At 23.1% G+C, this 13,964-nt stretch overlaps 3 protein-coding genes across 4 annotated transcripts; 2 read left to right on the top strand and 1 right to left on the bottom strand.

The window, feature by feature from the left end:
* Positions 1-233: 233 nt before the first annotated feature.
* Positions 234-3,242, top strand: LOC102671900 (probable E3 ubiquitin-protein ligase makorin-1). Of its 2 annotated transcripts, XM_006618218.2 has the most exons (6): positions 234-690; positions 1,047-1,334; positions 1,563-1,887; positions 1,987-2,309; positions 2,370-2,523; positions 2,675-3,242. In XM_006618218.2, exons 1-6 carry the CDS (start codon positions 656-658, stop codon positions 2,798-2,800), a joined length of 1,251 nt encoding a protein of 416 aa, XP_006618281.1. In that variant the 5' UTR covers positions 234-655; the 3' UTR covers positions 2,801-3,242. The 2 variants fall into 2 exon arrangements, with proteins under 2 accessions (XP_006618281.1, XP_031367573.1); XM_031511713.1 differs by lacking the exon at positions 234-690 and having other exon boundaries at positions 1,147-1,419.
* Positions 3,243-7,282: 4,040 nt separating this feature from the next.
* LOC102671622 lies at positions 7,283-10,298 on the bottom strand. Its single transcript, XM_006618216.2, has 4 exons — positions 9,826-10,298; positions 9,443-9,723; positions 9,058-9,358; positions 7,283-8,982 (listed from the first exon to the last, which is right to left on the bottom strand). Exons 1-4 carry the CDS (start codon positions 9,827-9,829, stop codon positions 7,364-7,366), a joined length of 2,205 nt encoding a protein of 734 aa, XP_006618279.1. The 5' UTR covers positions 9,830-10,298; the 3' UTR covers positions 7,283-7,363.
* Positions 10,299-10,509: 211 nt separating this feature from the next.
* LOC102671758 (cell division cycle protein 123 homolog) lies at positions 10,510-12,218 on the top strand. The gene is made up of 7 exons (XM_006618217.2): positions 10,510-10,650; positions 10,734-10,952; positions 11,046-11,153; positions 11,224-11,446; positions 11,548-11,670; positions 11,738-11,997; positions 12,092-12,218. Exons 2-7 carry the CDS (start codon positions 10,746-10,748, stop codon positions 12,152-12,154), a joined length of 984 nt encoding a protein of 327 aa, XP_006618280.1. The 5' UTR covers positions 10,510-10,650; positions 10,734-10,745; the 3' UTR covers positions 12,155-12,218.
* Positions 12,219-13,964: the final 1,746 nt, after the last annotated feature.

The following is a 13,964-nucleotide window of genomic DNA, read 5'->3' as shown; positions in this document are numbered from 1 at the left end:
CAAAACAAATATAAAATTATTGTTTTAATAAAAATTAATAAAAGAAAAATAAGATAAGAAAGTTAATTTTAAATAAATATTCTATAACTTTATGTCCTTGTTTATATTTCTTTTTAATAATACTAAATAATTATATATAATATTGAATTCATTAATCTTTATTATTAATCAATTATTATTATAAATTACTTTTAAATATTTTAAACTTTCGAGCGCATGCTCTATTTTGTATATAACGGTTAAATGTGAATTTGCCTGTGTTTAGTCGTGACGTATATGTATGCTTTCACGTATAAAGTCAATGAGTTACAGTATATGTTAAATATTTATACAATAGTGCATAAAAACGATTGTACACATGTACAAGGATAAAATTTTAGTGGAAAAGGAAACTTAAAGAAACGTCAAAAATAATAAAAAAGAAAAAAAGAACAGAAACTAAAAATCTCGGTGTGTAAGAAATATCTTTTTTTAAAAATCTGTAAAAAAACTATTTATTAAATAAAATTGAAGTATAGCATGAGACATTTTGCAATATAAAAGTGTACGTTTATTCTGATAAATTTTCAATATTCTTCAACTGTACTCCAAAAAAATCGTACGCGATCCTTCTAGGACGCGTTGTCGATTATTGTTAAAGTGGAAGCTTTAGAAAATGGCCGACAGTTGGACACAGAGCGTTGTTTGCCGGTAAGAAATTATTTTGTAATTATTTCTAATGATTATTCTATTAATTGTAAGAAATTATATCATGAAAATATAATTTGTTGTTTAATTTTATGTAAATAAAAATGTATTAAAATTAGATATATATTGTGTAAGTAAACAAACATATATAAATATTAAATTTTAAAAATTTATTTTAATGACTTTTACATATTTCTATATATGTATTTATATAAAATAAATACAATATAGATTTATATAAATTCATAAGTAGTTTTAATATTTATTAGTTATTATTTATTGATAAATAAAAATATTTTATAATAATATTTTATATTAATATTTTATAATAATTTAATTTTGACTTTTTCTTATTATAGTTATTTTAAAAATGGTATGTGCCGTGAAGGAAATAATTGCAGATACCGACATACTCAAGGAATTTGGAATGATGGAAATAATGAAACTATAATATCTTCTTCTGCCCCACCTATGAATACTGTTTGTCGCTTTTTTAAACTTGGTATCTGTAAATTTGGAAATCAGTGCTATTTTCGTCATAGTACTGAAACTGTTGATAACAATTTGGTAAATGCAAATTCAATAGAAAGTTCATCACCTGGACAACACACTTCAAATATTTCAACTCCGACAACAATAAAGAATGTGTATGTTGTCGTCAGATGACATTATAGTTCAGCAAGATTTAAGTCGTAATACCATTTGCATATCACATAATAATTATATAATATGGTATATAAAAATATACGACATATATCTGCATATATATATATACATACATACATATACATATACACATACATACATATACATATATATGTATAATAATTAAGATAAAAAATATGATGTATTAAAATATATTTATGTACTTTCAGCAAAGACAATACTTCTATTGCTGAGGAATGGGTAAAGGCACCAGAATTTATACCTTCACATATAGCTGGATCATCTTCCACAAATGAAGCTTCTACAACTTCAGGAACATCTATAAATTCTTCAATTTCAATATCTTATGCTCAAGCTGTAAATCCATCTGGTCAAGCATCCAGTCCAGCTTTAGAACCTTTATGTCCATATGCAGAAGCAACTGGAATTTGCAAAAAACGTAATTGTACATATTTACATGGAGATATTTGTGAATTATGTAATCGTGCTGCACTTCATCCATATAACGAGGAACTTAGAAAGAAACATACAAATGTAATTATACATTCAATATTATATTGTTTATATTGTTTAAATATATAAAACAGAATATATAAATTATTAGTAAAATCATTATTAATGTTAATGTTCCAGGCATGTGTCAAACAACATGAAGTAGACATGGAGCTTTCATTTGCTATTCAACGTAGCAGAGAAAAATCTTGTGGTGTTTGTTTTGAAGTTATAATGGAAAAAGCATCTGGAGAACAAAGATTTGGTATTTTACCTAATTGTAATCACTGCTTTTGTTTAAGTTGTATTAGAAAATGGAGACAAGCTAAACAATTTGACAATAAAATTATAAGAGCTTGTCCAGAATGTCGTGCTACCTCTGACTTTGTATGTCCAAGTATGTACTGGGTAGATACAAAAGAAGAGAAAGAAAAATTAATAATGGATTACAAATGTGCGTTAAGGTAAGATAAATTATATACATTTAAAATATTTAATTGTACTATATTGTTTATTTATTATAGTACTAAAGATTGTAAGTACTTCAATAAAGGACGTGGTAAATGTCCATTTGGCAATAAGTGCTTTTATCTACATGCACTTCCTGATGGCACTAAAACAGATGTTGGTCCTCCTGTTCGTCAACGGCGTAATGCAGATGCAGATGATATTTTGCGAGTAAGTTCAAAATTTTTCAATTAATAATAAATATTATTGATTTATTTTGATATTATGTTTTTTAACATTGAGTAATTGTTAAATATATGTAAAAGGTTTTTTAACATTGAGTAATGTTAAAAATATGTAAAAGATTTCCAAATTTTTACAGCAAATAATTTTGTGGGACTTTTTTGAAGAAAGAGACACTCGTTGGATATATGATGTAGATCTTGAAGATATTGTTTCCCTTTTTTCAGGTTCAGAAGAATCTGAATGGTCTGAATTTGAATTTTAGATTGAGTAGTTGTATTAATTTAGTAATCTGCTACTATTGTTGTTAACTGTATCATCTATCTCATCCACCACTTGTATGTGGTTTCAATGGCTGAATAGACAAGTAGTTTATAAATTGTTTCAATGGTTATGATTTAAAGACATCTCAACTACATTAATGAAAAATTTGTGTGCTTTTACTTGATAATATTTACGTGAAAAATATGTAAATAATATCAAGTTAATAACAACAAAAAACAATAACAAAGAGGTTACAGTCTCATGTACAATGGCAAGTTTTTAAATGTTACATAGTTATTTTCTAATCGAATTTGTTTATGTATCTTGACCAATATTATTACAACTAATACTCAATCATAAAAATATGCATCAATCTATTATATATCAGTGGTCCAAATTAATTCGATTAATAGAATATATCATATAATAATCATTTGCCAGTATAAAAATAAAAAATTTTGTTTCTATCCTTTTTTAATTTGGCTTTAAATATCTTTTTTTAAATAAAATAAATAAATATTGTTTTTTATAACAACAAAAGTAAATTTATATATTTAAAATTTTTATTAAGAAATTCTTATTTTTTTTGAGGAGAATCATTGTTTAAGATTTTTAATAGAATTATTTTCGTAAATATTATACTTATTATTAATTTTTGGCTTGAAACTTAATGTTTGCTTAAAAACAGATTAAATAAAATAAAAAAATATAAATTTATTTTTTTATAACGTATATAGCTTTATTAGTTTAGAATTAATTTTAATTTCGGTTGGGTACTTATATTTTTTTTGCCAGCAAAAAAAAACCTCAACTTTTATTATATTTATTTGTTATTCAACTTGGATAATGAAGAATTTATAGAATGTAAAATTTTGATTTGAATTAATAAGATAGTAAAATATATAAACAATCTATTGTTCGTAATAATCAGTATGTAATATCTATTTGAGTATCAATTATTCATATTGAGGATACAATTAACAAGTTTTGTCCTACCTCCAATTATGGCTCTGCGAACACTTAACAAATTTCCTTAACTTATTAAACTGTATAGCGTTAGTTTCTAATTAATAGTTTTAAGATAACCGTGATAAATTGCGCAAATCGAGTGTTCTATATAATAAGTGTATGTCTGGGCGATAGTATGAAAATTTGGTTGAATGTGTGTACTGCTAAATATAATAAAAAAAAAAACTCTTTTTAGCGAGTATACACAAACAGATTTCAGATATAGAAAAAAATAACAAATAAAATTTATTTTATAAACGAGTATTAAATTCAAAGCTGTTTGGAATCTTTGTTATTTTATCTTTTTGCATTTTATATTTGCATTAAATACATTAAATATACATTTAGTATATTTAGATACTTTTTTTAGTTAAAAGTTTAAGTTAAATTTTTTAAATAAATAATATTAAAAAAATAAATTATTATTTTCACTGGTATGAAAAAAAGGCAATCAGAGCTTTATAAATAGAAATAAAAACCAAAGAATATGGTATCAATTTTTTTATTAGTTATTTTATAAAAATGATTTTTTCTATTAAAAGATTATATTCTAAATCTATTGCTCTGAATGAATATTTGATTATATATTTTTTTTGATTATCAAATTTGATTTGATTATCAAATTGTTTAAAAATATTTCATATATGTAAATTCCATTTATTATTACACTTAGTGATAAGATACTCTTCTCTTCAACAATATTATCTATCTTCAGTGTTGTCTTTAAAGAATAAGATAATCACATTGTTCGTCAATAAGACCTAATATTATCGAAAGTTTTTTCAAACAATCTTTTCATGATAAAATATGTAAATTGTTTATATTTTCTATAGAATTTCTATACTGTTAATTTTATAGCGAATTGTTATAATTAAGTGTTTATTGTTATTGCTAACGTCGCTTATAAATCTATTTAGAATATTCTGTATATTGTCCCTATATAAAGCACTTGTCTTATATTTTTGTTTTATCTATTATGTATTTGTATATTCATTTTAATATAATGTTAATGCATCTAATATGCTATCACAATTAAAAAACATGAAAGTAACATATGAAAGTAATTAAAATATATAACTTTCATGTGTTATATATTAATTTTTTTTTAACATTATTATTAAAATTTATGCGTTATCAATAAGAATAATAATCATGTTGTTTGATAACATTGAATGTAATTTATGGATTCTAATGTGTTTTTCAATAATGTATGTCTTGTTATTGTCCAAAAAGCAGGGAAATATACACTGCCAATGGGTCTGATTGTAAGTTCAATTTTAATTCATTTTGTGAAGTGCAGTTGTAAAGTGAAAAACAATGCTTCGCTCATATAATATGTTATGCGTATATGTTTTTGCAATTGCACTATTTAAGTGTATCATAGTTTATAATAATTTATGTGATAGTATGAGAGATAATTTTTAAGATGAAATTAGTTAATGGTAAATTATATTTTAGGTATAATTAATTGATTGTTATTCCGTACTATATCAAAAAATTTATCAGATAAGATTTTGTTCATTATATAATTTAAAATTTAATTTTCTTTTTATTATATTTTATTCATTTTAATATATATCTTATTCTACAAAGAAAAAAAATGCGTTATGTATAAGAATAATAATTTTTTTAAATTAATTTAGTTTAAACACATATTTTGACTGAAACAAATAATGTAGATTTTAATCCTGTTTAATTTATTTATTGATTGGTTTTAATTTTTTTAATTGATATATTGCTTTTGTCTATTTTTTATATGAATTTTTTTTAAATTAATATAATTTTACAAATGATAATCAAACAAAAATTTTTTATTATAGAAGGCATTAAATCTTTTCTTAATCTTCTATTATCAGCACATTATTCGATGTTATTCATAATATTATATAAAAATATAACAAAATTAATAGCTTTATATTAATTTTTATTAATATTTATATTTTAATATAGAAGTTAACAAAGTTAGTATGTACTATAGTTTTAAATTATTAAACATATAATTGTTTAAAATATTTATTAATAGGACAATGAACGCTTAAGTTCTCTAAATAAATAGTAAAATGTAAAAGAATATCGCGGAAGAAATTTTTTTTTAAATATTTAATATTTAATAGTATGATCAATCATATAAATAATAAAAAAAAAATGTATCTTTTGAGATTTATGTAAATTGTAAATTTAATTTGAAATGTTAATTTTTGTGATAATTTAAATATAGGTATTAAAAAACTCTTAAATTCAAGAATATTTTTTATTCACTGGTATTTTTTCATAGAAATAATACAATACTGTTTTGTAAATAAAATATACATACATAAAATAATTACAAAAAAATGTAACACTGTTTTTTTTTTATGAAAATATTAAAGAATATTAAAGATAAAGTTAAATCAATCAATTTTTTTTATTTATTTTTAACAAATTACTATATTATTTTAGACAATATATTTAATAAGTAATAAAGATAAAATGAAAAGAGAGAAAATAAGAATTATTCATATCTATTGAACTTATATATATAATATTTATATAATTTAATAATATTAATTTGAGTATACATTGAATTGTTAAATACAAAAATTAAAATTGCGAAATTAAGTAGAATGTATTATAAGAATATATTTTGAAACTAAATAGAATTTTGTTATGTTTATATATTTCTTTTAAATAAATATAATTAAAGTATAACATTTGAATTAATACATCAGAAATTTTTCCTTTTCTGTCAAAATCTTTTCTTTTATGTCTTTATTCTTATTTTACATTGTACAGAAATTTATTAAAAAAATTACTTTTATAAAATACTTTTATAAAAGTATAATATAAATGTATAATATACTGAAATATACTTAAATAATTATTTCTTATAATTATTACTTATTTATATATTTTCTTTTTAAAATTTATTGTTTTAATAATACTATACATTTTTATTATCTTTCAAATGTATTTTTAACTTCTTAAATTATTTTAAAAATAACTTTCGGCTATGTTTTATAAATATTAAGTAAAATTATAAAAGTAAAATTATAAAAGATTATATTTTTATTTTTTATTTATACAATAAACACGATCATTTTTTGGCTTACTTCATTTTTTTTTTATAAAAAATATTTTTAAGCCTGATCATGATTATCAATTGTAAAATCTAATTTCTAGAATAGAATTTCTAGATAATTAAATGTTAGAAAATCTTGATATAATATGTTAAAAATTATTCATTAGCAGTTTTCTTTTATATAAGAATTTATCTTATAATATATTTGTTATAAATTGAATTTTAGTTATAATTTTAATGATAAGTTCAACAAAAATAAGGCACTTTTCAGGTCTCTCTATTAATTTTAATTAATTTGAATATTATAATCTATAAAATTTAGATTATAATATATAAAATTATAAAAAATATCTCAAACTATAATTATCATATTAAATCAAAAATTTTTAAAAATTGAAAATGAATTTTAAATATTTTGAATATTCAGATAGGTCCAGCCTATATTATTTGTATCATATTATTCTATTAAATTACATCTACTTTATGGACAATTAAAAATTATCTTAATGATGTGAGATAAGGTTGACATGTCATTCGTTGAACCGGTTGATAAATTCTTTTTTGAACTGAACCAGCAATTGAACCATTATGTATAATATTTGATTCTGATTCTCCAAGTATATCGTTTGTTCCAATATAGTGTGATCCTCGAGAATCATTTTGAATTTCATTTGAAATATTTTGTTCATTCGTTTCATTTCTTTTACGAAATTTAGTAGAATATTTATAGAAATCAGACATTTCAAAAGGTTTTGTAACTTCTCTATATGGTTGATATCTTCCAGCTTGTACAATTGTACAATTTTGTGAAGATCCCAACACAATTGTTTCTTCATTCGTTTCTTGTGGTGATTTTGATTCCGCTGGAATTTCAAGCACTTTTATATGTGTCGGTTCGTAACGAGAAGATAATGATTGCAAATGTTGATCAGTTTCAACCATCAATATATCACTTTTACGATGATTAACTGAAGGCATATAATTATTTTTGTCTTCACCAGTTGATGATTTAGAGCAAACAGGTAGAGTAGATTGATAATGAATATTTTTATGTGATGATATTAAATTGATATCTGATCCTGGACTTGTGCCTGAATCCAAAGAAGTTTCATACCATTCTTTTTCTTTTCCTTTTTTACCAATATTATCTATTGTATCTTTATTATCATGCAAATGACTTGATTGCCATTTTTCTACACTACCTAAAGATTGGGTACGTAGTAACATTTTATTGTTACTAGATGATTGTTCGGATAATGGAAGTAAATGGACAGAAGTATTTTGAGATGAAATGTAAGAAGAATTTTTACTACAGCCTACAGATACTGTACGATATCGTGGTTGTATATCAGTACCAATACTACTACTATGTTGAACAGCATTGCGTTTTCTTCGATCTAAACTACCAAATCTATCTGAAGCAAATTGATCATCTGTGCACCAAACAATTTCATCTTCATATCGCATCCAATAACCTGATGGTAATTGTGATTCACTTGGTGAATCTGTGTATCGTAAATTTTTATTTGTGTTAATATCGCGGTCTCGTCTTATTACAGATTGTGACTGAGAATTATTTTTATGATATACTGGGAATTCAGGTATATGTGTATAATGTAATGTACGAAAATCTCTTTCATAATATTCTTGTCCACATCTTCGTTGGATATCATTATCCAATTGTTTATGGTCAGAATATTGTTGATAATTATGTACTTGATCTTGTTGAAATTGACGATATCGTAATTGTCGCTCATCTTCGGTATATGTATTTGGCAAAGGTCTATACAATCGTTCACTATCTTGATAAAAGTTTTGAGTACGTGAACTACCACTGCCATGAGAATATGTTCGCGTGCGACATTGATCGGATAATATGTAAACATTTTGATTATCGTTATGATCATGTTCAATTATTTTGATACTTTGTCGCTGATCAGAAATTGTTGGACAATAAGGATTGATGTGATTATGATTATAACTATTAGGTATTAGGGATTGATCGTCATATCCATGATTAGGATAAGCATTACATTTATCTTCGGATCCTAATGGACTTAAACTTATACCACTCTCTTGAAGCAATCCTCTTGTAATTTTAGTATTTACGTCATTAACTGTGAAAAAAATATATTTAAAGTAAAATTAAATAAGTATGATTTTTTTATATCTGGAATAAAAAATTATCATACTTGTGCCATCTAATGGTGGTCGAGGTTTCTTTGTTCTATGTTTCACATTAGCATGTAAATGTGACTGAGCATTACAAATGGTAGAGTGTTGAAATTGTGTTGAATGATGTGCTTTATTACGACTTTGTCTTAGAAAATTTAAACGTGCTTCCAATTCTTGAAGTCTACGTTGACTTTGTTGATAAACAAGTCTATGTTTACGGCGTACTGCTTTGCTTTCTTTAGGATCATTCACAATTCCTAAAGCAGCTTCTACTATACCAATTTGAACTTGTCGTTCTAATTCCAAAGCAGATTCCTCCTAAAAAATAAAATAATAAATTATTTATTTTAATATTTTGAACAAGATATTAATTTAATTTTTTGAAATTTTTTAGAAACATACAACTTCATTTGTTTTCAATTTATTAATTAAATTCTGTGGATATGTAAATGCTGTTCCGATTCTTTTACGGAATATTGGTGGACTTTCTCCAGGTTCTAATGGAATTTCTGGTGGTAAAACACCAGTCAATTCCGCTTCTTCTACACATAAGTTTTTAAGCTCATTGTTTTTTTGTGCTAATTTTTCTTGCAATGCTTCTCTACGTTGACGAAGCCATTGTAATCTTGTGGATAACGAATCTTCTGCTAAAGATCCAGATGTATTTTCGTTCCCTGCCATCACTTGCCACACAGAAGAAAAAAATTTAGTTATAATTTATAAATAGAATTTGAGCTTTTATTAAATAATGTAATTATGCAACTTATAATAATTATATTGCTTACCCATATTATTAAAAAAAATGTAATGAGATTGTGCACTACAATAATTTAATTAAAATATTTATATAATCGAATCTCATGAATTTGAAAATATCAATGTTGACACGTTTAATAAATCATGTATAATAGACAACATAACTTTCTTTTCATTTTTTTTAATTATAAAATATTTGTTTAAAATGATATTTTTTATCATTTTTAAATTATTTTTCCGTTATAAATTTTATAAAAACGCGATAATAATTACACGATAGTGGTAGGTTAACTATTACTCAAAATTATTTATATTTGTATAAATCAATTCACATTAATTGATTCATAATTTGTTAAAATTAATGTTCGTAAAAACTTATTCAATAAATATAAATATTTTTGTTAATTAAATATAAGAATATATTATATCTTTTATAACAGAAACGAAAAATATGATCAAAGAAATCGACGCCTATTGTCTTTGTACAGTTGCCATTTTATATTTTACGTGATCTATATAGTGATTTAATTATGATTGAATTTCATTTTTAGTTATGAAAATTTACACAAAAATTTATTTAAAATTATTTATATATAATTTATATAAATTTAATTTTTTAATGGAAATCTATATTTTCATATATTATTTTTTGTCAAAATAATAGTTTTAATTTTATTAATAGTGGCATCATTGATATTGCATATTATATATATGTGACTAAGTAAACACTTCTACTTAAGTGAACTTAATTTTTATTTCAGTGATATTTGAAATAAATTATTAAAAAAAATACATAATAAATTTTAAAATTTATATCATATATAACGAAATAACTTGAAAAATATTAAAATCAAGTAAATGATAAATTTGAAATTATTAAATTAATAAATATTAATTAAAAATTCAATTTGTTAATAAAAGTTTTTGATCAATTTAGGCATTAATTAATATGGTCAATATTTTAAAACCTGAATGTTCTTTTACATCATGGTATCCTTTATTTTGTAAAGATTCTTTAAAAGCAACAATTATTTATATTCCTGACGAAGTTCTTAAATATTTGGAACATGGTGCATTTATTTTACCTGTTGAAGCAACAAATACAATTTTACAAAATACAGAATGGATGGATGGATCTCCAGTAATAAATGATGATGTAAATTTATAATATTTTTAAAATTTATAATATTTTTCCTTTATAAATTTTATATGGTTACATGAAAAATAATTGAAAATTATTTTCTATCAGCATTTATTTGAGGTTCAACCAACATTTCCACAATTTAGTCAACAAATTCAAAATGTTATAGATGAATATGGTGCAGTTTTTATAAAAAGTAATTGGAGTTCACCTTTGGTATGAATATTATCTATTGACTTTTATTGAAAAATATTTAATTTTATCATGTATATGCATCTATTTCTAGGATGCAACTTGGGTTGCACCAACTAAAACATTAAAATGCAAAACATTGGAAGAAATATATTTATTATTAAAAAGTTCAGATAGAATTGCTAAAGATTTGAATAATGCAAAAAATTATTTGGATTATGAAACTCCTATAAAATCTTGTCTTATATTAAAGAAATGGAGAGATATTAATCCCTGTACAGAATTTCGATGTTTTGTAATACAAAATGAACTTATAGGTAAGAAATTACAAATTTTTTAGAATATTTAGAATGTTCATAATTCATTTGTTATTTGATTATTTATAATGAATTAATATTTTATTTTGAATTTTTTCCAGCAATCAGTCAACGAGATATATCACAATATCATAGTTATAATGAATCAGAAAAATATAATATCCAAACAGATATCAAAAGCTTATTTATGGAACGTATTAAAGATAGATTTCCATTGAATAATTGTAAGTAATTATAGAATATCTTTGTTAAAAATTTATTTAATTTAATATATAATATATTGTGATATAGATTCATTTGATGTTATACGATATAAAAAAGAAAAAGTAAAAATAGTTGATTTTGGTCCTTTGGATGAATCTGTTGTCAAAGGAACACTTTTTACATACGAAGAACTACAGAATCTTGTAGAAAGTACTCCAGAATTTAGATTTATTGGCGAAGAAATTGGTATTCAACCAAAAATTCCAAATCATTTTTGTATTCCACAAGAAATAAATGAATTTTTTCAATCTAATGAAAATACAATGCTATTAGACATTATTCAACAAGTAAGTTTATGATTTTTTAAAATTGTATAAAAAATTCGTTATTATTCATTATTATTTTATTTATCAATGATTAATTTAATATTTTTAACTTAAGGAGGTGGAAAATCAACGAAAAGAATTCGAAAATGTTAATTCTAATAGTTTGGAACATAATTAATGTACATTTGAAAAACAAAAAAATAAATAAGTGAATAATTGTAGACTTAAAAAACATTTTTAAATACAGAACTTTCACTTTTATTCTGCCAGACCCTCTTCTATCATTACATTACATAAAACGATTAAAGGCTATCCTACCGCTTAAAAGAATTATCATAATATTGCAATATTTTTCGAGTCATCGGCCTTACCGAGCGATGTCCTTTATATAGAAAATATCTTGTTTATGTACAATATGCAATCCTTAATACTTCGATTTGAAAAAGGATTTTCGATATATGTACCTCCGGACAAATTAATACGCTGTACAGTCATATCCACGGAGTATTTTTTTGTTTTTTCTTCATTATTTTCTGACAAAAAAACAACAAGAGCGAGCAATTACATTGATCGATACTTATCAATTTCTGCGATTTTACATTTTACATTTCCTGATATATTTGCACATGAAAAATATTTGATAGTAGCTTTTATAATTGTAAATGTTATTTCAATTCTTTTTTTATTTTTAATGATTTATCTAATTGTCGATAATTCGATATAATTTTTATGAATTTTATATATCTATTATTTCATATATCAATTATTAAAAAGAAAGAGAAAAGAAAAGAAAATAGTTATTTATTTACTAAAATTTAAGAGAGGTTTTAGATGCCAATATCGACAGTAAGAGTTAAAAATATTTAAACTATCTAACATACAACTTTACTATAGAATTAATTAATATTTTAATTCGTGAGTGTACGCATTCATTGTATAATCATATTTTGGTTGTCTGTTCAGATGTATATGACGTGTATACAAGTACTTCATCATTTAATATTTATAAATTTAAGTTACAATTTCATCTCTTTACGACTAGACTCTCAATCATACAATTATACAATCAATTAAAAAAAATAAGAAAATTATTATAACCATATTTTTCTACAAAATACATATTAATATTCTGACGTTAATCATAAAAAATGTATTGGTATAATTCGAAAATAAATTTTCAGTTTAAATGAATAAAATGAATGGCAAAATCAATCTATAAAATATCATATAAGATCATGTAATTTTTTTTTAGATTTTTTAATTTCCAAGTTATACTGTACCAATGGTTTTTGTACGGATTTATAACAGCAGAACGATCTTAAAAGTCTAAATTCAATAATAGTTTCAGTTCGAAACATGCGTGTATCAGAATATGTGAAAATAACGAGGCCTTTAGCATTCATCGAAATTACAAAGGAATAATATGTAATCGTATGGAGAAAACTACGAAGTTTGCAAGTTTATGCATAATTTTTTTCACTTAACGCTAGTCAAATATTTACATATAAATGCTGATGCGAGTGTATTCACATGTAAATATCGATTCTACGTTAAATATAATTAATGATGCGTTAGATCGAACCGTAGTCTTCATTGAACAAACATTTTCCGACTGGTCGTGTATCTCGAAAATATGTATTATTAATGTTTTATATAATTACAGTACATATGTATAATGGTAATGTCTAGAAAAGAAATGTTCCCTTCATTCGTATTTTTCTTTACTGCATTTTTTTAAATGTATATACAGAGAAGCAGATCTTTCATGATTCTCTTGCTTTTTTCGGACATGACTGTACTGGTGTCTATATTATTTTTTCCCTTTTTTCCCGTTTTTTTATTTTTATTTATTTATTTTTTTAACAACTTCGTCCTCGGTTTATGTGGCTTTTCGTCTCTCTTCGGTTTCTTCCGTCCTTTTCTAATTATTTAATCTCTCGATTTTCAATTGATTTGTGCTAAACGACAATATGTATTTTAATGAATGT

Source organism: Apis dorsata, unplaced genomic scaffold (assembly GCF_000469605.1).
Source record: "Apis dorsata unplaced genomic scaffold, Apis dorsata 1.3 scaffold_344, whole genome shotgun sequence".
NCBI classification, from domain to species: Eukaryota; Metazoa; Arthropoda; class Insecta; order Hymenoptera; family Apidae; genus Apis; species Apis dorsata.
This window is presented reverse-complemented; position numbering and strand designations above follow the sequence as displayed.

Coding starts and splice junctions, on each gene's coding strand:
- LOC102671900 (XM_006618218.2), top strand. CDS start 656: ATGGCCGACAGTTGGACACAGAGCGTTGTTTGCCG. Junction 691..1,046: donor ACACAGAGCGTTGTTTGCCG/GTAAGAAATTAT, acceptor TTCTTATTATAG/TTATTTTAAAAATGGTATGT. Junction 2,310..2,369: donor GATTACAAATGTGCGTTAAG/GTAAGATAAATT, acceptor TATTTATTATAG/TACTAAAGATTGTAAGTACT.
- LOC102671622 (XM_006618216.2), bottom strand. Junction 9,359..9,442: donor AATTGAAAACAAATGAAGTT/GTATGTTTCTAA, acceptor TTTATTTTTTAG/GAGGAATCTGCTTTGGAATT. Junction 8,983..9,057: donor ACCACCATTAGATGGCACAA/GTATGATAATTT, acceptor TTTTTTTCACAG/TTAATGACGTAAATACTAAA.
- LOC102671758 (XM_006618217.2), top strand. CDS start 10,746: ATGGTCAATATTTTAAAACCTGAATGTTCTTTTACATCATGGTATCCT. Junction 11,154..11,223: donor GTAATTGGAGTTCACCTTTG/GTATGAATATTA, acceptor ATCTATTTCTAG/GATGCAACTTGGGTTGCACC. Junction 11,447..11,547: donor AATACAAAATGAACTTATAG/GTAAGAAATTAC, acceptor AATTTTTTCCAG/CAATCAGTCAACGAGATATA.